The following is a 17800-nucleotide window of genomic DNA, read 5'->3' as shown; positions in this document are numbered from 1 at the left end:
CACACAGATTGTGAGTGATGCTGCGGAGCGGCGGGAAAACACGGAGCGGATTAGCGTAATCAGCAGATCTTTAGCGGAGCGATAACCGAACGCTTTGAGCTGGGGTGAGGGGGGTGGATTGATGAGAGGGGCACCTCAGCCGATGAGGGCAAAGGGGCAGTGGCTCTAGCCACCGGGCCACCCCCCTGTGCACGGCCCTGCCAAAAAATGTATTGTAATAAAATGGGAACAAGACACTGTCATACTATTCAGAATGTGAATTTCATAATTTAACAGCTGTATCTCTCTAAAACGCAAAGTCCTTTTTTGGGGTATATCAAGAACATGCCACAGGATCAGATCAATTTTCCCTCTAAATAAATATATTATTTACTTTACGGTATAATAGCCATACAGCAGCTATGCTATTGCTCTCTTTTTGTTGTGTATTTTTCAGTTCGTGTGATTTAATTTCTTTTACGTTGTAGTTGTATAAATGTTAACGGGCAAAGTGTTAAATGTACAGATGCAAATAAACAAATAAAAATTAAGAAATTATATTATGGATCACCGCATCTAATAATAATGATCTAATAATCGGTGAAGATGAAGGTCTACTGAAGGTTCTTCCGATAGTGTTTTCCATTGTAAATAGTGCAGTTTTAAGCATGGGACATCTTGGTTGCATTTTATAAGCATGCTGCTATGTTTTGATTGTAGACTGAACTTGGACTGAACAACAATTAAGAAAGATAATCATTGTTGACAATACAATCTAATCTATGGGCTTGGGTTAGTCTGAAACCAAGACAAGACAAATTATTCTGCTATCACAGTGAGCCTGATGTTAACTTGTGTTCCAGTGAATACTATGCATGTTATCACAAGTAATATACATTAACGACTACTCACTAAGCACTTCCTTTATCACGGGCTATATTCTATCTTGGTTATAAGCAGCTGATGTGCTTTAAATCACCTACTGAAACCAATTATGTGTTCTAAATTATGACTAACAGCTCAAAAGTGCAAGGATTGGATTCTATACATTTTAAAAAGACATTATTATTTAGTATAGAAAATTTAATATTTTAGCATTTTCAGAGTTAAAAATGAATACATTTTCTGATTTTGAGGTTTCAATGTTTTATGCTTTTACAATATTAAACCACAAAAAGATTAAATTTGTGTTTTAATCAGAAAAAGATATTCTTTCACAATTTGGTTAATTGGCTACAATTTGGTCAATTTCACATATGTACAGTTATTAAAAATGAAATAACTGTTTGCATAAGCATTCAAGTTGGTATTTAGCATATGCAGTAGTAATCCTGTAAGTAAAGAGATTGAGCTAAATGTTCTCCAATGGACAGTCAATGAAATATTCTTTTATCCATTTCTTGCTGTGTTTTTTAATTAGGCTACCTTTTGTTGCTTGGAGTGTTTTTTTGTTACATTAAAAGCATTAAGTTGGACTTTCCAAAGCACTATTTTAAATGAAAGCTGATCCTTGAATGTTTCTGTTACAGTCTGTAGTACTTTCTGAGTTCAGTTTAAGATCGCGCTGTTCTTCTGAGGTAAATTCGGGTTTATTCCTCATAGCAGGTCTTCTTTCAAAAATGATGAAAATTATATGAATCTTGATTTTTTTTAATCTATTTTTTTGTATCTAGGTGAGGGCGTTTGTGTGCAGGTGACTGCATATAATGAGCTCATATACGGGAAAGACTGTACCTCGCATTAGTTTTATACGGATTACATAATCAGATAATATTCGTTTTCGATTTGAATTCGTTCATTTAAAAGTAGACACTTCAAGCTTTCAGATACAGGAAAGAATGTACCTCACTTTATTTTCATACGGATTACATAATCAGATAATATTAGTTTTCGATTTGAAATCGTTCATTTAGAAAATGTGTTTCTGCATTCGTGTCAAAAGAGTGAAAATCAGCACCTCTTCAGAGATCTGACTGCTGTGCGCCGTTTGTCTTTCCAGGTCTCTCCTAAGCAGTGTGTTCTGTTTCTCCAGCTGCAGAACCCTGCGAGCCAAGTGAACACTACACACACACACACACACACACACACACACATTCAGAAACCTATGATTAGAGTCACGCAGACATGAAAACAGTCAGTAAACACAAAGATGAGCTTCTGGTTTTCAAAGACGAATGACCTCCTCAGACTTCACCTTTGCTTCAGTCTTCTCTTGGCAGTTGTTGGAATGTTTGCACCATAACCATATGAAAACAGCACCCTCTCTGCCTCATCTTCATTTTCCACTACAAAAAAAGGAGAAACAGTATGTTTAAGAGCAAGCATGTCTAGACCACCCAGCTAGTATCGTGGCCAGAAGGGAGAGCACTAATAGGACTATAAACAGTTTTCTATCTTCTTACAATACATACTGTGTAGGAAAGTTTATATATGAGTGAAAAATGTTGAAGTGGTGTTTAAACAGATTAAAAAGAGAATGAGGCCTAGATACTCAGGAGCAAGTTTTTTTTACAACCAACTGGACAAAAAGAAGGGTCAACTAACAAATAAGAATTTTTTATTTTTATTTTCATGATGTGTATTCAAGTCATTGTATGTACAAACTGCCATTTAATGTACTTTTCAAAAGATTGCATCCAGTATCAACCTGCATTCCATGCACTAGGCATTCTTTTTTATGTCTGATCTATGCAGATTCGATGATGTTAAAAACCTGTTATTAACTTGATGAGGTTAAAAACCTGTTGTTAACCGGAGGGATTTTAAAACCTGGCTAGGCCAGCCTTTTGCATCACCTCAGTTCAGTGTCAGCATATTCACTGGCGTTTAGAAGAAGGTTGTTTAAGGACAAGCCCTGGGGCCGTTTTGTCAAACAGTCTTCAGGTCTGATTGAGTATGGCATTCTGAACATGCAAAACTGTAGAAAAACAGACATGCAGTGTATTTAACATGCTTTAAATTTTGACCTGATAATGGGACTGATTTTAGAGGTAAACAATTTTTGCATTGCTCACATGTGTTTTTTGCAGCACAACTGTTTCCTGAGTAGTCATAAAACAGACTCCTAATCCCAAATTTTACCACAGCTTTGACATCCTTAAATCTACAGAATCATATATGCAGAAATAAGACCCTCGGGTAAGAATTTCAGGAATACTTGGCCTAACAGACTCCTAAATTGCAGTGTGCAACCTCGCTGATGTGATGATCTTTGGTCTTCAATTGCAATGACTGAATCAGTCTCTGGTCTTACTCTCTGCAGCCTGCATGGTAACATCATCCAGCTCCTTTTCCAATCGCTCGTATGTCTCCAGTCGTGCTTGCTTTTCAAAATTCTGGGCTTGCAATTCAGTGATGCGTTTCTCTGATGATGTTTGTAGCCCATAAAACTCTTTTGTTAGAACCTGCAGAAGTAGATTCAGAGAGGGACAAAGATAACAACAGAAATTGAGTAACAAGGGTGGCGTCATAACATCATGTTCAAATAAGTTTTATGATTATGACAAATATGTACAGTCCTTATTCTATGAGGCTAGCAATGGGTTCAACCTTTGTCTGGTGTCTAAATGATTTGAGATTCAGTGTGACGCTCATAAGAATTATATACCTGTTATTGGAAGAATGAAATCATAAGGTAATGATTAATGAACTGATCACCCAAAAATAACAATTCTATCATCACTTATCCTCACGCCATTCCAAAGAGTGGAGCAGAGGAGGAACATTTTTGAAGAATGTACTGGCCTTTCAATTGGGATACAAAAAGCAAAATTACCAAAAAAATTCCTCATGCAAATCATATGTATGTATGCACCAGTATTAACATTTTGTACAACATGAAAAGCTGATATTAATGTAATGTATCAAAAATGTCATGTAAGATTTTCATAATATTAAAATGTTACACTATTTTGTCTGAAACACTAAAAAGTAAAACACTAAAACAATCAAAAATAAAACCCTTAAAACTGAAAATGAAACACCAAAAAGTTAAATTGTTTTAAGCGAATTTAGGTATCTAAAAATGTATATCTGTTATATCCATTATAAATGTACATTTATGAAAGATTCATGGTGAGATTTAAATGCTTAACATTATAAACAGGGTTATGAAATTATTGATGTTTTAATAGAATTTGTTAAATCACAAGATTACCTTTATGCGATTTATTTTAGCATAAAATTTTAACAAATTGTTGAATTACGTATATCTAATATCCATTATCCATTGATACCAATACTTTTCTTAATGCAATAACCAATATAAAACTTATATATTGCGCATCCCAATTGCACAGCTTCAGAAGACTTGGAAAAACCTGTATGGCCCATACGACTTGAAAAAGTACTTTTATGTTGTTTTCTATCATTTTGGAGCTAGTCTCATTTACTTCATTATATGGTAAAAAGAAAAAGCCAGTAACTTCAATAATTCTGCTTTTGTGTTCCTTGGAAAATTCAAAGTCATGCCGGTTGGAAATGGCATGAAGTTGTTGTAAATTATGACAAAATGGTCAAGTAATCATTTAGGGAATTAACAGCTTGAACTACTAAGCAATTAACAGGATTCAACATGCAATGAGGCTAAAGGAAATCACTTTGTTCAGGTTTATCTTTGCCATACAGATTCTATTTTATAGTGCCTTGCCTCCAGTTTTTTCTGATGTTTCTCACACTCAATTTGACAAAGGCTGAGGTTCCTGGCCGTCTCCTCCTGGACCATCTGGGAACGCTCCAACTCAAACTTTTTCAGCTTCACCTGGTTAAGCAGTTCTGCCACCCTGCTGTCTGAACTCAGCTGCAACTGCCGGAACCTGGACAAAAACAGATACAAGTGCATCTGCATTAACTCATTCTGCACACTGTCCATCATGAAAACAGTGAAAATTTTTACTTTTAAGACTAACCTTGCATGGGAAAAGTTTGCAGAATCGTTGATTCAATGATTCTGCAAACTTTTCCCATGCAAAGTTAGTCTAAAAAGTAAAAATGTAACAATTTAATTAAAAAAAGTTTACACAACCAGCTGTTATGGCAAAGCTGTATTTTCAGCATCATTACTCCAGTCTTCAGGGTCACATGATCCTTCAGAAATCATTCTAATATACTGATTTACTGCTCAAGAAACATTTATTATTATCACAGTTGAAGTTATTCAGTTATACAACCACAGTTGTGCTGCTTAATAGATTTTTCCTTGATGAATAAAAAAAAGTCTCAAAAGAACATCATTTATCAATGTTATTATTATTATTATTATTATCAATGTCAAAAAGAGTTTTGCTGCTTTATATTTTTGTGGAACCTTTTTTCCAGGATTCTGAAATAAATAGACAGTTCAAAAGAACAGTATATTTTTTTAAAAACACTTTACTGTCATTTAAATTGTGATTTAAACAAAATGGGGAGGGAGGGAGGGGGGCTCATGAAATATGTATAATCTCCGCTGTGGCTCACCTTAGGCTAAGCTAAGCGATTGCTAAATTAGGGTGATGCCAAGCTCAGACGCGGCCGCCTCTAACGTGCCAAGTATATTTCCTAGGGCAGAAAGTCACCGCTTTATTTAAAAAAAAAAAACTCAACATGCCCAAACAGATTGAGTATCTGTTTGTGTCCTCCTACATTTATAGCCAGGTCTCTGAAAGATTAAAACATTTCGGAGAGCTCCAGGGGTTTTGGTTGAAACCGTAACCACACCTACGGAGGGGCCAAACTGGCAGGTCAAGATTTTTTTTTTGTTTGTGCATTGTCACTAACATCGAGCCAAATGTAGGCAGTTTTGTGAAGAATACAAAGGATGTGTCATCACAGTGGTGACCAACACCTATAGTAATAATTGTGACAAATTGTACGTAATTGGACAACTCCCATCATACATTATGGAGTAAGACTGGATATTGTTAAGCTATTTATTGGCTTAAAGTATATTAAACTTGTTTATTTACATAAATTCAGGGACAAAAGGGAGGGTGAGGAAGCTGTTGGAACAGTATGTTGTAAGGAGTGGTTGTCTGATACATATACAGTGGTGCTTGAAACTTTGTGAACTCTTTAGAACTTTCTATATTTCTACTTAAATATGACCCAAAAGATCATTAGATTTTCACAAGTCCTGAAAGTAGACCGAGAATCCAATCAAACAAATGATCCAAAATTATATACTTTGTCATGCATTTATTGAGAAAAATGATCCAGTGTTACACATCTGTGAGCGGCAAAAGTATGTGAATCTTTGCTTTCAATATCTGTCGTGACCCCCTTTTGCAGCAATAACTGCAGCTAAAATTTCTTGTAAATTCTGAACAGTCCTGCACAACAGCTTGTAGGAATTTTAGCCCATTCCTCCATACTGAACCACTTCAACTCTGTAATATTGGTGGGTTTCCTCCTATGAACTGCTTGCTACAAGTCCTTCCACAACATTTCAATTGGATTAAGTTCTAGACTTTGACTCCTTTGACTTTTGCCATTCCAAAACATTAACTTTGTTCTTCTTTAACCATTCTTTGGTAGAACGACTTGTGTGCTTGGGGTCGTTGTCTTGCTGCATGACCCACTTTCTCTTGAAATTCAGTTCTTGGACAGATGTCCTGACATTTTCCTTTAGAACTTGCTGGTATAATTCAGAAATCATTGTTCCATCAATGATGGCAAGCCGTCCTGGCCCAGATGCAGTAAAACCATGACACCACCAGCACCATGTTTCACAGATGAGATAAGGTTCTTATGCTGGAACGCAGTGTTTTCCTTTCTCCGAACATAACGCATCGCATTTAAACCCAAAATTTCGATTTTGGTCTCATCCGTCCATTAAACCTTTCTCCAATAGCCCTCTGGCTTGTCCATATGATCTTAAGACCGTCAGCAATGTTTTTTTTAAAGAGCAGTGACTTTCTATTTGCAACTCTGCCATACACACCATTGTTGTTCAGTGTTCTACTGATAATGGACTCATGAACATTAGCCGATGTGAGAAAGGCCTTTAGTTGCTTAGAAGTTACCCCGGGGCCCTTTGCAACCTTGTGGACTATCACTTCTGGAAGGCAACAATGGTCGTGAATTTCCTACATTTGTACACAATCTCTCTGATTGTAAATTTGTGGATTCCAAATCCTTTAGAGATGGTTTTGTAACCTTTTCCAGCCTGATAAGCAGCAACAACTTTTTCTGAGGTCCTCAGAGAACTCCTTTGTTCATGCCATGACACACTTCCACAAACATGATCAAACTTTGATAGATCCCCGTTCTTTAAATAAAACAGGGCACACACTGACACCTGATAGTCATTCCCTTGATTGAGAACACCTCTGAACAGATGGACTCTAATTTCCCTTCAAATTAGCTGCTAATCCTAGAGATTTTGCCACTCACAGATATGTAATAGTGGATCATTTTCCAGAAAAAATAAATGACAAAGTATAATTTTGTGTCTCTATTGTTTGATTAGGTTTTCTTTGTCTACTTTCAGGATTTGCGTGAAAATTTGATGATCTTTTGGGTTATATTTATGGAGAAACACAGACATTTTGAAAGGATTCACAAACTGTCAAGCACCACTATTTATGTTTGTGCCGTTTACTTTGCTACATAGGCATTTGTCATCTTGGAATCAGACCTGCAAGAACATTTGACACAACTGCAAAAATTTTATTCTGCTTCATTCTGTTTCTCGGCATGACGCAATGCAATGCAACATTCATTTCTATTCTCCCTTCCCCCACTTAAATTTGTAAACCCAAAATAGAGTCGCTGGACAACATGTTCACGGACCGTAGACTCGACCTCTCAAGAGCGGGGTAAAGGAGCATCTGTCGTTTTTGCCCTCGATCGAGCTTCTCTGTGAATGTGAGCAATCCGTTCCCCGGGGCTGAAAAACGTGGGGTATGCCCAACAACTGTGTGTAGAGTATCTGCTGGAATGCTAGGCATGTGGCTGGAGCTCAGTGACACCGTAAGCCTCTCACATGGGCAAATAAGGGCTGACCACTCAGGAGAAAGAGGAGGGGCAACAACCTGCACTTCTAGACACCCATATCACCTACCACATTTAAAAAAAAAAAGACGCATCTTAAAGTGTAGAGATAACAAAACAGAAAATACAGCTAACAGCAAAGGAGGAAAGAGAGGTAGCAGCAAAAAAGAAAGAGAAAGTGGTAGTAAAGTAAGAAAAAATCATTTAAATAACCACAAGATATTTGCCAGAGATGTTTGACAAACTGTGCCCATTTCCAAGAAAAAAAGTAAGTGACAAAGACTTGCACATGGTTACCAAAAAAATTTATATGTCAAATAAATGCTGTTCTTTTGAACTTTATATTTCAAAAAAAGAATATTATGTATCATGGTTTCCACAATAATATTAAGCATCGTAACTGTTTTCAACACTGATAATAATAAGAAATATTTCTTAAGCAGAAAATCAGCATATTACAGGGTTCCTCAAAATATAGCAGGTTCTGGACACTAGCTTAGTTTCAAATTCAAACAGTTCAAACAGAAACGATATCTCACAATATTACTGCATTACTGTAGTTTTGATCAAATAGATGCAGCCTTGATGAGCATAACAGACTTATTTCAAAAACATTACCAAATATTACAGAGACCAAACTTTTTAACGGTAGTGTAGCTACACCTACACTAGGTTTACATTTCAAGTATGTACATTTTCAAGCCTGTGCTTCCAACTGTCTATGTTTTGGCTGCAGACATGCACCAGTAGAGTGTACCAAAGTGGAAATACCCGTCTTTTTTCTTTTCTAGCCAGTTTAGCATGTTTTCTTGCTAGAGCTCAAACTAGAGCTCAAATGCTAAATTAGCCTGTCAATGAGTCTTCACTGAGCTCTGACAACTCAATGATTATTTTCTTTAATTCTGTTCATGTCGTAACTAGCCACATGTCCTTGTTTTAGCTTATCTATTTGTTCACATTCGTCTACCACAGCCCAGTGTCCAGAACCAATACTGTCCTGATCTTGACAGTGTAGACACAAGGATTCAACTGCATTTCGTCACAATGGAATGACTAACAAAGGCATGTTCGGCACCTCTGTCAGGCTTTAATACCGTGGGAACATATACTGTACGACAAATTCCTCCTTAAGAACCCAGGCTCCAAAAATAATTATAGCTATCATAACCAGGAGGACAACAATCAGCATATTTTAAAATCTTGGCTTTGATTTCTTAGTTAAATAATAACTAATGTTCAAGAACACTTTCTTTTTTCTCGAGGCGGTAACAGAGGTTAAAATATGTCTCCCTGCAACTTTTAAAGTTGTTGATTATCGTACATAGACATCTCACTAAAAAACATGACTACACCCACTTTTACTTACAGTGACAATATATGGGCATGTCTATCATCAGTTCACTCAAAGATTATTTGATTTGGCCTTGGAGGAATCCAGTCAAGCCTGAAATGTTTGACTCCAAGAAAAAACAAGCAAAACATAAAAAAAAGCCCTAAAGAAAGGTCCTTTTCACAGATTTACAAATGCACGCAAAGGCTAAAAAAGCATTAACGCAACAGCTCATCTCTACTGTGTGCTCATAAATGCAAAAGTTAAGTCATTTGATTACAGTTAAACAATATTATTATAATAAAAAAAAAATAACAATAACAATGATCCAATTACACTACTGTTCAAAAGTTTGGGGTCTGATTTTTGGTTTGCTTTTGAAAGAATCTCTTTTGGTCACCAAGGCCAAAGAGAAAGGAAAAATTGAAATCGCATCATATGACCCCTTGAACGTAAAAACTGAAATAGTGCGAAATATTATTACAGTTTATTACAAAAAGTATTATTTTTCTATTCAAATATATATTAAGATGTAATTTATTCCTGTGATGCAAAGCTGAATTTTCAGCAGTCAGTACTCCAGTTTTCAGTGTCACAGGATCCTTCAGAAACCAGTCTAACATGCCGATTTGCTGCTCAAGAAACATTAATTATCATCAAGTCGAAAACAGTTGTGCTGCTTAATATTTTTGTGGAAAGTGGCTAATTATTTTAGGATTCTTCATTAATTTGAACATTTAAAAGAAAAGCATTTGTAAGACATAAATCTTTGGCAACATTACAAATGTCTTTACTGTCACTTCTGATCAATTCTTGCTGAATAAATGTATTAAATTCTAAAAAAAAAAAAAAAAAACATCTTACTGACACTTTTAAACTTTATATGGTAGCATACTTTGATATCATATTGGAATGCATAACAGTTGAATTAGATGTCGATGCCTGGTCCTAATTTTGAAAGACATTTACAAAGTTACCATTCTGATTTCAAAACGCCAAGAAGGTACGGCATCTTCGCATTATTCACTGGTGTATTAAAGTTTTATGATTCACACACATTCAGCTGTCATGCTCCTTTCCACTGAATGATGATTTGGCAAGAATTCCTGCACATGTATTTGCTCAATAGTGCTTTTTATTGAGTAAATGTCAATCAGAATATAAAGACAGCTAGAGATAGTCACGCATATGTGAGAGGTGTGTATGCACTTACTGGTCTAAGTGTTGATCATATTTGGCTTGGGCATCTCTTTCTGCATTCAGTGCTCTGTCTTTCTCAATGACAGCATTATCTCGGGTTTCACGAAGGTTTCTGAAAGAGTAATTAACACATTTCCTGAAACAATACTGTATATTATGTAGCACAGGTGTGCTTTAAAGCCTTGACACAATATGAAGAATGATCATTCATTAACTGTTCATTTCACCATTCATTTGTTACCTGTAACAAGCAAACAAGCAAACCCCATCCTTCCACTGATATATCACAAATAAGTCATTTTGATGCAGAGAGATGGCATAAATCCAGTTACAAAGGAATTATAGTCCCACAAAAGTGGAGAAACAATGTGTAAAATTTGGAGGCCGACATGAAACGAGACATGTGCCAATTTTCAAAACAACTTACAAGTATAATGTTGCTCTGATACTGTGTACAGAAAATGGCATTGTGGTAGTGCAAGAGTAAATATAAAGCAAGCATGCAGAGTTGTTAGATTTTAATCAGATATTCTTTAGTTGTAGCTACTATACTTTCATTAATTTTTAATGCTATGATTATTTTGTCTTTGGTCACTAGGGGTGCAGCGATCGACCCCTATGCTGACTCAAAATTATGAAATATCATAGAAAATATGATTACGTTTTGCAAAAACGAAATCAATAAAGTATCCAGTATCTAGTTGCATTTTTCTTAATTTTCCTAACAATGTTTAGAAGACCAACACAAGAAACAGAGTTCCCCCATTTTTTTATATATACATTTCTTGTCATTTATTATTACAGGATCATTATTAAAAAAGAAAAAATGACAATGACTTAAACATTATGGAGTTATTTCTAGCCAATGAAATATTTTAGAGAAGAATAATTAGAAATATTTACATTTCTTATTGAAATTTCTATGATGTTCCAAGATTTTCCAATGAGACTTCCAGGACTGGAAATCACAATTCTAAAACTTCCTTACATACCCAGGTTTTCCATGGCAAACAGTTATGTTATTTTTTTCAAGGATTTGTCCCTGTCCAGTCAGAGACATGTAGGCATGCTCTCACCTGTTCTCTCTCTCATACGTCTCTTTAGATGCCCTCTGCAGGCTCTCGATTTCATGACTGGTCTTCGTTCGAATGTGCTCCAGTTCATCACGCAGTTTGTTTTCATACTCTGTCTTATAGTGATCTCTGGTGGAGGGATGCAAACAGCACAACTGTCAAACTGTAATGACTTCACAACAAGATTTGACAGTATTAATGGGTCTCTGCTCCAAATCCTAGTATATTGTCACCAGATTTGGCCCATTTATTTTAAGGGTGCTCCGATCACTATCGGCCGATAATCACGTTGGGATGATTGATCGGCGGTATCTAAGGCTACGTTCACACTGCAGGCAAATGTGGCCCAAATCAGATTTTTTTTTGCTCACATGTGACTCAGATCTGTTTTTGTCATAGCAGTGTGATCAGCACAAACCACATGGACTCTGATCTTTTCAATTCTGATTTGTGCCACTTCCATATGTGGTACTAAATCCGATCCATGTCAGATGTTTTGCAATGCGACCACAGTGTGAACGGTCATGTCGGATTTCATGCGGCTTTTACGTCACTCTAGATCGACATTCGTCATAATTCCGCAGTGACGGGAGACACTTCAAACACATACCCAAGTTATCAAGACAGTAGCAAAAGGTAATCAGTGGAAGTGTGATGTGTCAGAACTCATGTGTATTACAGTGACAACTCTACAAGCAAAAAATGAGGGCTCGTATCATAAAAGTTTCAATACTCTACCGCAGTAAAGATAGTTTGCGGTTTGATATTCAGATTTCTTTTGGCTATAAATACACAGTGCGCTGTCATAGACATGAAAATAAAACCGAGTGTCGTTCTCCATGATTTGTGAATTCAGGTGACGCTGTCCTCCTGGCCGAAATCAGTTTTTTTTTCGTTGCGACTCTTAATTTTATAATGCCTATAGCTCCAAAAGTTGGACACTTAGAGGAATGAAACCGGTGTCATATTCACCAGCTTGATCTGTGTATTTTTTCACAGTTAAGCTCTTGTACGTAAACCCCTTGGTAAGTCCGCTATAAGGAATGTGAAAAATAGGCGTTCTTCATGTTTAACGTCTATTACCAATAAACACGCAGACTGCTGGAATACAAAAACATTGTTTTTAGGTCAAACTCGATTTGTGAAAACTTTCCCAAACGCAGTTTATCGCGTGTCTTTGTTTCTCTTTGCACTGCTCTTTTTTTCTTCTGTCATAATGTCATACGTTGCTGTTCCAGTGAATAATGGTTTTCCAAGCCATTAGATAAATCATACACGGCTCTAATAGACTATTGTGATTTGTGTAATCTTTCACAATATAAAGGTTTGGTTGTTTTACCTTACCTTTTATGAGTCCTTGGCTTCTATTTTCTGTTTTGCTAAAGGTTTCACAGTATAGTTTTTGTCATTTAACCCTTCCCTGAGCCCTTAACTTAACTATGCTGATCTGTGAAAACATTACCATTGTGTATGAAATGTGCTATACAAATAAACTTGCCTTGCCTTGCCTTGCCTTTGAAAGTTTTCACAGATCAGAATAGTGATGTACATGACCCAGGGAAGGGTCAGCTGACTCGTACTTACCTTTGAAAGTTTTCACAGATCAGAATAGTGATGTACATGACCCAGGGAAGGGTCAGCTGACTCGTATTTACCTCTGAAATTTTTCACAGATCAGAATAGTGATGTACATGACTCAAGGAAGGGTCAGCCGACCCATACTTACCTTTGAAAGTTTTCACAGATCAGAATAGTGATGTTAGTGACTCAGGGAAGGGTCAGCTGACCCAAACTGAACTGTGAAAGTTTTCACAGATCAGAATAGTGATGTACATGACCCAGGGAAGGTTCAGCTGACCCGTACTTACCTTTGAAAGTTTTCACAGATCAGAATAGTGATGTACATGACCCAGGGAAGGGTCAGCTGACTCGTACTTACCTTTGAAAGTTTTCACAGATCAGAATAGTGATGTTAGTGACCCAGGGAAGGGTCAGCTGACCTGTATTGAACTGTGAAAGTTTTCACAGATCAGAATAGTGATTTTAGTGACTCAGGGAAGGGTCAGCTGACCCAAACTGAACTGTGAAAGTTTTCACAGATCAGAATAGTGATGTTACTGTCTGAACCGTTATCTGACCATAACTGCGCTATGAACGTTTTCACAAATCAAAATAGTGATGTAAATGAATCAGGGAAATGTTAACTGACCAACACTGCACTGTGAAACTTTTGCAAATCAGAATATTGAAGCCAATTAATCAAGGAAAGTTACAACAACCAAAACTTTATTGTCAAACAAAGTGTACAATTGTATACGTGTATGTGTTCATTTACCTAATGACTTGGAAACCGTTATTCACAGGAACAGTACCGAATGACATGATTATAGGCTACAAAAAACGGGGGGGGGGCAGAGCAAAGATAAACACTGCCACGCGATAAAATGCGATTGTGAAAGTACAAATCGAGCGAGCTCGACCGTTCCCCATAGCGACCCCTAGAGGACGCAGTTCGAAGTTCCCATGAAAGGGAACCTGATTTCGGCCAGGAGGACAGCGTCACCTGAATTCACAAATCATGGAGAATGATATTCGGTATTATTTGCATGTCTATGACAGCGCGCTGCGTATTTATAGCCAAAATAAATCTGAATATCAAACCGCAAACTATCTTTACTGCGGTCAATAACCTGCCTTCTTTTGTCACATCCTTGTCTTTATTTTTTCATATTGCCAGTGCATAATTTCGCTGGCTTCTGCAGCAGATCACACTATAAATAAACGCATAATCGCTTACTTTATATCCTCCGTGTTTACTTCCGTATGACGGCGCGCTGTGCAAGTGTTGCCAAATCAATATTTTCCCCGCGGAATTGGGGCTACTTTTTCCTCTGTTGCCGTGGGATTTTTCTCAACTTCGTGGGTTGACACGACCACACTAACGCGATGTTTACCTTCCTGAACATGATCGGGCTAGTTTTGAGAAAGAATTGGGCGGATTTTGTTGTGAAAATCTGGAAACCCTGTTCGTATCGTTCTTTTGCGCATGCGGGTCAGTTCAAAACCATGATCTGTTCACACTGGAAATCTTATATTGGCCACATTTAAAACAACATTACCAAGGGGTTTACGGACAAGAGCTTTGCTGTGAAAAAATTCACAGATCAAGCTGGTGAATATGACACCGGTTTCATTCCTCTAAGTGTCCAACTTTTGGAGCTATAGGCATTATAAAATTAAGAGTCGCAACGAAAAAAAACCTGATTTCGGCCAGGAGGACAGCGTCACCTGAATTCACAAATCATGGAGAATGATATTCGGTATTATTTGCATGTCTATGACAGCGCGCTGCGTATTTATAGCCAAAATAAATCTGAATATCAAACCGCAAACTATCTTTACTGCGGTCAATAACCTGCCTTCTTTTGTCACATCCTTGTCTTTATTTTTTCATATTGCCAGTGCATAATTTCGCTGGCTTCTGCAGCAGATCACACTATAAATAAACGCATAATCGCTTACTTTATATCCTCCGTGTTTACTTCCGTATGACGGCGCGCTGTGCAAGTGTTGCCAAATCAATATTTTCCCCGCGGAATTGGGGCTACTTTTTCCTCTGTTGCCGTGGGATTTTTCTCAACTTCGTGGGTTGACACGACCACACTAACGCGATGTTTACCTTCCTGAACATGATCGGGCTAGTTTTGAGAAAGAATTGGGCGGATTTTGTTGTGAAAATCTGGAAACCCTGTTCGTATCGTTCTTTTGCGCATGCGGGTCAGTTCAAAACCATGATCTGTTCACACTGGAAATCTTATATTGGCCACATTTAAAACAACAGTGTGAACAGCTATACAAAAAAAAATCAGATCTGAGAAAAAAATCGGAATTGAGCACTAAGGCTCGCAGTGTGAACGTAGCCTAGGGGCTGTTTACATCTGGTCACTTAATGCGTTTTGTCTGATCTGATCCGATCGTGAAAAGACCAGGTGTAAATGGTCTCCGAAACGCATTGCATTGGAGACAGATCGCTCAAACCACTTCAGGAGGTGGTCTGGGCCGCATTCGTTTTGGATTAGTTTTGAGAAAAAATTGGGTGGATTTTGTTGTGAAAATCTGGAAACCCTGTTCGTATCGTTCTTTTGCGCATGCGGGTCAGTTCAAAACCATGATCTGTTCACACTGGAAATCTTATATTGGCCACATTTAAAACAACAGTGTGAACAGCTATACAAAAAAAAATACGCTCAAACTGCCGCGAATGAAACAAAGTAAGACGCAGACGGTCACTCAACACACAATCATCTTCATTAAAATTAGTAGGCTAAGACAAACGTATCTTTCCAGCGCTGATGCCGCGCGCTCTCCTATTGCGGTCTTTGATCTTGAAATGAGCTGATAATTAATAAAATGCAGCGCTTATCTTTTGATTTCGTTGACGTGAACTCCGTTAAATTTAAATATAGGGCGGGAATTGAAGATCGGATTTATTTTTTTCCGCGCTCATGTTAACGGATTAAAGCGTTCACACTGCACACAGTTGCGGTCCGGCAGTGCGTTCAGTAGCGGTGCGTCTGCAGCAGAGCAGAGATGGTTTCCGCACCAAGTCTATGTTTGCTACCCTTGCAAGCGCTGAATTAAAGTAACAGTATGCTGAAAAAGCATTTTCAGTGACAATGTTTGGATTTTAAATCAAAATAATGGATATTGTGTTTGTGGTAAACATCAGTAGCGGACTCCTGTGTGAAAGCTGCTTCTCCTCTCACAAGAGACACCTAACAGGAGAATTCCCCCCATTTTCAAAAATTAAATTCAGGCCTGAATAAATGTCTAATAATCCTGATTGGAGTATCACTATAAATCAGGGGTGGCGAACTCCGGTCCTGGAGAGCCGCAGCCCTGCAGAGTTCAACTCTAACCCTAATTAAAACTCACCTGCCTGTAGCTTCCTAGTAACTGTTCAGACCTTGATTAGCTTGTTCAGGTGTGTTTGATTAGGGTTGAAGCAAAACTCTGCAGGGCCGACGTTCGCCACCCCTGCTATAAATAGTTATAAATTATAAAAAGAAGGCTTTAAAAAGATCGGTATCGGTGACCGGTATCGGCAGATACTGCTTTCTGTGATCGGCGATCGGCCTCAAAAATCCGGATCGGAGCACCCCTAATTTATTTATATCATGCAAACTTCTTAATATAGACCAATGCCGTATTGCTCATTAAATTGAACATTAAACTTAACAGCTGGAAAAAGTAAAAAGAAAGCACCATCCTTATTATTTATCACACATACCTAGAAGCAACATATTTCTCATAGGCATCTTCCCTGGCTTTCTTTGTGTCTTCAAGCTGGGTCTGCATTCTGTCCAGACGGTCTTCTTGATGAGCGCAGCGCACATTAAGCTCCATGTTCTGCCTGTTTAAATAGTCTTTGTCCTTCTGCATCAATGTTACAGACTGCTGCAGAGTGGCTACCTGCAGAAGAAAAAGGAAAAACAGTGAGAAAGAGTTAAATTAAGTAACAGGAGAAAATTTGTGACAGATAGATTTATGTTGACATTTAGCTACCAGTTGCCTTCATGACTAGTGTGCCAGTTATAACATGTACTGCCATCCTTGTCAATGGATAATGGACTTTTTTTCAAATATATAGAGGAACTGTACCTTGCTCTCTCTCTAAATACATCTACATATGTCTAAAAAGAAAATAAACTGAACCATTGTTTATTATCAACTGTCAATCTCAGATGTTGATAAGATGTTGATGCGATTTCAATTTTTCCTTTCTCTTTAAACTACTTTGTTTGGCCTTCCAAAAGAGGACGATATCTGCTTCGTCATGCCTGGAGCTGATCCGTGCTGGTTGATAATGAAATACATCAATTCGCGCTGTGGATCGCTGGATCGGCTTTCACCGTGGACGAAGCGGAGTCCAGCCCGGGGTCGTCACATGTGGTTGCCGCAAGCCCACCTGCCGCTCCTTCGTCAAATCCGCCGGCCGTTCCTCACTCTAGCCCTCCGGCCGTTCCTCTCTAGCCCGCAGGCCTCTGCTCACTCAAGGCCGCCGTGTGTGACACTGTGTTTCGTTGTGAAAGCGAAACTACTTTGTTTGTCCAAAAGAGAGAGGACGATATCCGCTTCGTCATGCCTGGAGCTGATCCGTGCTGGTCACTGAGGGAATACATCAACTTCGTGCTGTGGATCGCCGGATCAGCTTTCACCGTGGACGAAGCGGAGTCCAGCCCGGGGT

The 17800-nt window shown here is 38.0% G+C and overlaps 1 protein-coding gene across 1 annotated transcript in view; it reads right to left on the bottom strand.

Annotated features, from left to right (window-relative positions):
• Window positions 1-17800, bottom strand: part of LOC107757638 (progesterone-induced-blocking factor 1-like) — a 51613-nt gene that overhangs the window by 32905 nt on the left and 908 nt on the right. Inside the window, exons 4-10 of the mRNA XM_016575177.1 lie at window positions 16844-17025; window positions 11557-11682; window positions 10494-10592; window positions 4628-4793; window positions 3233-3383; window positions 2174-2264; window positions 1937-2039 (exon numbers count right to left, since the gene is read on the bottom strand). Of these exons, the coding sequence (XP_016430663.1) occupies window positions 1937-2039; window positions 2174-2264; window positions 3233-3383; window positions 4628-4793; window positions 10494-10592; window positions 11557-11682; window positions 16844-17025 (918 nt within the window). The remainder of the gene's footprint in view (window positions 1-1936; window positions 2040-2173; window positions 2265-3232; window positions 3384-4627; window positions 4794-10493; window positions 10593-11556; window positions 11683-16843; window positions 17026-17800) is intronic.

Source organism: Sinocyclocheilus rhinocerous, unplaced genomic scaffold (genome assembly GCF_001515625.1).
Source record: "Sinocyclocheilus rhinocerous isolate Xijiao unplaced genomic scaffold, SAMN03320098_v1.1 scaffold1254, whole genome shotgun sequence".
NCBI lineage: Eukaryota > Metazoa > Chordata > Actinopteri > Cypriniformes > Cyprinidae > Sinocyclocheilus > Sinocyclocheilus rhinocerous.
The sequence above is the reverse complement of the archived record's forward strand: the minus strand, read 5'-3'. Positions and strand labels throughout refer to the sequence as shown.